Here is a 6,118-nt window from a genome sequence, read left to right as displayed (position 1 = left end):
GTTTTTCTCCGGTACCTGGAACCGAACTCACGACCTTGCGCTTGCCAAGCAGGCGCTTTGCCGCTGAGCTAAATCCCCAGCCCCTTAGATAGAAGTCTTTTGTCCAAGGGACAGTTGACTAAAATTTTTTTCCCAATTTGTGAGTTTTCTTTTTACTCTGTTGGTGATTTTTTTTGATGTGCAAAACTTTTCAATAAGATGAGATCTCAGTTGTTGATTCTTTGAAGTATTTCCTGTGCAGTTTTGTTTTTGTTTATAAATTTTCCACCTCCCTCTGTGTCTTCAAAATCTCTACCTACTTTCTCTTCCAGTAGATTTAGTGTTTCTGTTTTAATATTTAGATTTTTAATCCATTTTTACTTTAGTTTGATGCATTGTGATGGACATGGATCTAGTTTTAGTCTTTGGCATGTGGTGAGCCAGTTTTTCCAGTACCATTTCTTAAACAGGCTATTTTTCTTCCAGTGAACTTGTTTGGCCTGTTTGTTAAAGATAAGGTGGCTGAGTGTGTTTGTGGTTATGGCTGTGTCTTCCAGTCTGTCCCATTGATCCTCAGGTCCGTTTTGGAAGGGTTTTTTTTTGTTTTCTTTTGTTTTCTTTTGCCAATAACATGCTGATTTTATCACAGTAGCTTTGCAGTATAATTTCAAGTCAGGAATTATGATGACTCCTGCCTTGCCTTTGTTGCCCAGGATTGCTTTTGCTGCTCTGGGTCTCTTCTGATTCCAGATGAATTTCAGGAATGTTTTCTCTACATCTGTGAGGTATACTAATGGTATTTTGACTAGGACTGCATTGAATCTATATAACAATTTTGAGAGTATGGCCATTTTCACAATGTTGGTTCTTCCTGTCTGTGAGGAAGGAATGGCTTTCCATTTTCTGAAATAATCTTTGATCTCTTTTTTCAGAGGAGTGTGGTTTTCACTGTATAGATTCTTTTACTTCTTTTTAGGTTGATTCCTAAGTATTTCAGTTTTTTGGATGCTACTGTAAAAGGTATGGTTTCCTTAAAATTTTGGAGGCCATTCTTCATCTTCTACACTGGCCACCTCATTTTCATCTCACACTCCCAAAAGTCATGCCTATGTAGATCAAGTCAGTCTTGGATACGAGTTCTGTGCTCAATTTAAAGACATTTGTCTCTTCCCATTCTGCATTTGTGGATCCTGAGATCAGCCCTAGGGAACATTGTTTGTATCCCCAGAACTGTTGGACACTAGAAGCTATCCTTGCAAACTAGCAATTGGCTGGTTCAGCAGTTGTATAGGGAAGTGTGACCTTGTCTCTTGGAGTGTGGACAATGTAGTACTCTGTCCTGGATGGAGGGAAACACAGTTCAACCATCCTGCAACCCCAACTCTGCTTTGCTGGACATGAGCCTTCACTTGCCTCCAGGACATCCCACCGGACTCTCTGAGTGTTCCTAGGCTAGTTCCTAGCTCTTGCCACAGTCCAGTTCCTATGAGTTCCTAAAGCTCAGACCCCTCCTTCTCCTTTTCATCTGCAGGGTGGAGTCCATGTCTCTGGCTGAGAGAGGAAAGCCAGGAAATATCACTTCATGCTTGCTGGAGAATGAGAAGGCCAGAGATTGCCTGATCCCTATGGGGTGAGTGCCCATTCATAGCTCTGTATGCCTGTGCCCCTCAGCTCTCTGCTTGTCTTGAAGCAGAGTCTAAGAATGTTCTTATCTCTATGACTGGCAGTGCCAAACCTTGGGCTGCTTTGTTTTGGTGTGATCAACTCTGCATGGACTCTGGCTATGGCATTCCAAACTGCTCTTGGCTTCCCTCTCCTGAGACCAGCAGGTGTCCATGAGCCTCTGCATTTCCAAACATAGCCCACCTTTCATGCCCCTTCTGAAGTGTTCAAAGAGAGGACAATGGCAGTGGAGCCAAATGGCCTAGGAAGTAAAAGGACGTGGGGAGCTTTTGATCCCTGAATATGCAGGTGAAAGATTTTTGAGCCCTTTCAGATACAGCAAGGGAACTATGTTACGTAGTGGTATCTCAGTTCACAAATGTTTTTGTTTGCAAACAATTTGGTTTGCAAACGTGTTTTGGCAAAATTTTGTTTTTGTTTGCAAACTCTGCATCTGGTGACAAATACAACCACAGCTATTTTTCCCACACAAACACAAAAATGTCTATCTTTTCCAAAATCAAGAAAATTAAGTTCACGAACCAAGGTACCACTGTATTTGTCCAGCCTCTTGTTCTGCAGCCAGTGTTCCTGAGCTCTGACCAGCCCCTCACCCACCAGGACTCTGGGCAGGGTTTCCTGGTTCCAGTGAATAATGAGAAAATTGTGGCTGGTAGATGGCATTATCTAACCTTGCACCACAAATTGTATCTCCAGGAGCAGCCTGAAAAGCCATATAGAAGCTGCTAGGAGCCGCCAATAGTGACCCAACAAACCCTCCTGTACCTTCTCCCCATGGTGAAGCAGGCCACCTAGGGCCTCTCCATGGCACTGCTTCCATGCAGTCTGCCCTCCTTGGAGAGGATGTCTGGGGTATGAGTGTCTGAGAATCTAACCAGCATTGGCAACTTTCCATCTGTGTCTATTCTCTGGGACCAGGAAATGCTATCTCCTGAGTCTTCACTACTTTCTCTGTGATTGAACTGACCTCCCTCCCTCTGGCCCTTGAGGTTCAGAAGTCCAACCATAGCTCTACCACAAAACCTTGCCCATAGGCTGCCAGACCCATGCCCACCTGGTTTTCTGTTTGTATCCTAGGATAACCTCAGAGAACGTGGCTGAACGATTTGGTATTTCCCGGGAGAAGCAGGATGCCTTTGCACTGGCCTCCCAGCAGAAGTGAGTGCTACTTGGGTTGCGGGGGATGTCGAAAGGCTGGAGAACCAAGTTGTGAGGCCAACCTAGCTGATGTGTGGGGAAGCAATTCTCAGGATACAGCTCCCATGAGGGCTTTGCAAGACTCATGCCTCCAGCTGGAGGTGGAAAGGGGCCCAACCATTGTGGTTGGTGGCTCTTCAGGTCTTCTGACTGACATCATTCTCTGAGTGTCTTGGTGTCTTGTCTCTGAGCCTGAATTTCCTCTCTGTTTAGTAATCTCCTCTAACTGGCTGTGGCTTGGTGACTAGACATGGTTGCCACCAAAAAAGTCGGAGGCCTTCAATCTGAGGGCAGAAATATGACAGACCTGCCATCCTAGCTTCTAGAGAAAGTCTGGATCTAGAAAAGCACCTTGATTCACCAGGTCTGATGCTCACATCAGAGAAACCAATGTGCTCAGGCCTTCAGGCAGAGGTGGACTAAGTTGCCCCTAACCCCAACCTTGTAAAGACCCAGTAGTAAAGGACTGGGGTGATCTTTCATGCAGTTGGCCTCTCCAAGGCAGAGATTCTTAGCTTCTTGTGACCAGGTAAGCATGTGAGCATTTGTTGTCAGCTATGTATTCCTTCCTATTATTAGGTCTACAGGTAGTTATATTTTGAATCTGATCATGAGTCTCACTTAACAAAACTTTTATTTCAAAGCTGTTTATATATATAAATGCATCCAAAATTTATCATCATAGTAAATTTGGGGAAACTGAGGAACATCTAGAGTACAGGTGTTATTAAACAGGAAAGGTATCAGAACTCAGCACAAATATTCCTGAAGCTTGAGCCTCAGTTTAGCTGAGATAACCAAACACACTTAGTCCTTCTTGGGTGGAGGAACTAAGGGAAGAGACACCACATCCAAGTCTCTTCTCTGCTTCGAGGATGGGATTGCTCCTGATTTGTAGATTTGGGCTGAGAGCAATGGCAGAACAGAAAGCCACAGAAATACCTCCCCCTCCCAGGTACATGTGTGAGTCATTAAGAACACCCAACTGCCCCTCATTGCCCCCACAGCACCACAAATGTCCCCCATCCTTGAAGCCTGAGGTTGAATGTCTGTGGAAATGGGCAAAGACAGGGATACGGAGGAAGGTTAGTCCAAAGGGCACAGCTGTCCATCTTGCTGTCAGGGCAGCGAGGGCCCAGAGCAGAGGCTGTTTCCGCAACGAGATTGTGCCCGTCACCACCACCATCCGAGACGACAAGGGTACTAAGAGAAGCATCACAGTGTCCCAGGATGAGGGTATTCGCCCCAGTACCACCATGGAAGGACTGTCAAAGCTGAAACCTGCCTTCAAGGATGGTGGCTCCACCACAGCAGGTGAGCCTTGCCTGGGGCTGGGTGGTGGCCAGGCTGGCTATTTTTCTCTAGGGGCCTGGAGCAAAACAGACCCCTAGGAAGGGTGGCTATGAGAGGGCTGGTTTTCCTATGCCCCACCCTGATGCCACCTTACCCCAAACATCCACCCCCAGGAAACTCTAGCCAGGTGAGTGACGGGGCAGCAGCCATCCTGCTGGCCCGGAGATCCAAGGCAGAAGAGTTGGGCCTCCCCATCCTTGGAGTCCTGAGGTCTTATGCAGTGGTTGGAGTCCCACCTGACATCATGGGCATTGGACCTGCCTATGCCATTCCTGTAGCTTTGCAAAAAGCAGGTAAGATGATTTTGTCATTCTTCAGAACTGACTCCCTCTCCTGCTTTGCAGATGGGCCTGGGAAGGGCACTGGGATGACACTGTGGGTGTCACGAAGTAAAGGTGGGCAGGCTAGCACCTCATTCCCCAGGTCTTCCTAACCTCCCAGCTGGGTCTTCCTTACTCCTCTGAAAGAGACAGACACACTGGGCACTTATAGTCCTTGCATGGGTCAGAGCCCAGGGAGACCCACAGCCTGCTCAGGGACCACTGTCAGCTCAGGTCCATACTTTGCCTGCAGGGCTGACAGTAAATGATGTGGACATCTTTGAGATCAATGAAGCCTTTGCAAGCCAGGTGAGCCTTTGTCTCTCCTTGCCGGGGCCTTGCCAGCCCAGAGGGAGCAACAGGGCAAGTGGTGCAAGAGGCCAGACAGAGGCTTCACCTGCTGCTCTGGCCTCTTCCAGGCTGTCTACTGTGTGGAGAAGCTGGGCATCCCCGCTGAGAAATTGAACCCTCTGGGGGGTGCAGTGGCTCTGGGCCACCCCCTGGGTTGCACAGGGGCACGACAAGTCATCACACTGCTCAACGAGCTGAAGCGCCGTGGAAAGAGGTGAATCTACATCTTCTGGGGTATTTGTAGATATCATGGAGGATACCAAAACCTAAGTGTCTGGGCAGATCAGGATTAGGAGGTGAACACTCACATAGAGACACTCTGAACTGGACTGTAAGGGTGTGGTTTCCCTCTTCCTTGAGGAAGGTTGCCTCAAAAGCAACCTTGGCTGCAGAGGGAATCTGCCAACCTGAGTGTATGGTTAGGTGGATGGGACCCAATTCCCCACAGAGCTGGTCTGCTGGTTTGCATCCTCTGCCTCCAAGGGGGCCTTGGTTCATGCAGTGTGGCCTGGTCAGTCACGTTGTGGTTGAGCCTGTGGCCAGCATGCCTCTGCCTAGCCACCACCCTTTCATTTCCACAGGGCATATGGTGTGGTGTCTATGTGCATCGGAACTGGAATGGGAGCTGCTGCTGTCTTTGAGTACCCTGGCAACTGAGGGCCTGGTTCCAGGCTCCACCCAGACAGTCCTGCTCTGGATACCAGAGAGGGACACTATAGACGCAAATTCACATGACACATTCAGCACTGGTGGTATAGGCAGGGTAGACAAATTAAGGCACTTCAAAAATTTGGAAAATGTGAACATCAAAGACAGTACAGGAGCAGGTGGAGAGGTTGGGAGCACCTCTGAAGATCTCCCCAACCTAGGGCAAAGTCAATGTGGGTCACCCAGGCCACAGGAAGTTGTATAACTCCTGAGGGATGGAAGCCCTTTGGATCAGGGGTAAAATGGATGGAATAAATTCTGTGTCTCCCTCTTAGCAATGTGGTTCTTTTCCCCCTGAGCCAGCTCTTACCTTGCTGCTCCCTGTGGCCTAGGCACTTGGTCAGTACCAGGGAGTCTGGGCGAAGCTGTACCTGGCAGTTAAGAACACATGCATGGTGATGGAGGTTGGGGGAGCCTTGGTGTGTCAGTCTTCTAGCAGTCCACTGATTGCAAAGACCCAAAAGGACTTTGCCTCCTAGTATAGCTCCTGCTGTCCTGCCCCAAGGAGAAGGAGGGACACATACAGG

At 48.2% G+C, this 6,118-nt stretch overlaps 1 protein-coding gene across 1 annotated transcript in view; it reads left to right on the top strand.

The window, feature by feature from the left end:
* Positions 1-5,865, top strand: part of LOC102014255 (3-ketoacyl-CoA thiolase B, peroxisomal-like) — a 12,264-nt gene extending 6,399 nt beyond the window's left edge. Inside the window, exons 6-12 of the mRNA XM_005383729.2 lie at positions 1,511-1,609; positions 2,740-2,820; positions 3,983-4,173; positions 4,326-4,505; positions 4,786-4,841; positions 4,952-5,097; positions 5,465-5,865. Coding sequence (XP_005383786.1) covers positions 1,511-1,609; positions 2,740-2,820; positions 3,983-4,173; positions 4,326-4,505; positions 4,786-4,841; positions 4,952-5,097; positions 5,465-5,540 — 829 coding nt within the window. The 3' untranslated portion in view covers positions 5,541-5,865. The remainder of the gene's footprint in view (positions 1-1,510; positions 1,610-2,739; positions 2,821-3,982; positions 4,174-4,325; positions 4,506-4,785; positions 4,842-4,951; positions 5,098-5,464) is intronic.
* Positions 5,866-6,118: the final 253 nt, after the last annotated feature.

This window comes from Chinchilla lanigera, unplaced genomic scaffold (genome assembly GCF_000276665.1).
Source record: "Chinchilla lanigera isolate Chin_1 unplaced genomic scaffold, ChiLan1.0 scaffold00020, whole genome shotgun sequence".
Lineage (NCBI taxonomy): Eukaryota > Metazoa > Chordata > Mammalia > Rodentia > Chinchillidae > Chinchilla > Chinchilla lanigera.
The sequence above is the reverse complement of the archived record's forward strand: the minus strand, read 5'-3'. Positions and strand labels throughout refer to the sequence as shown.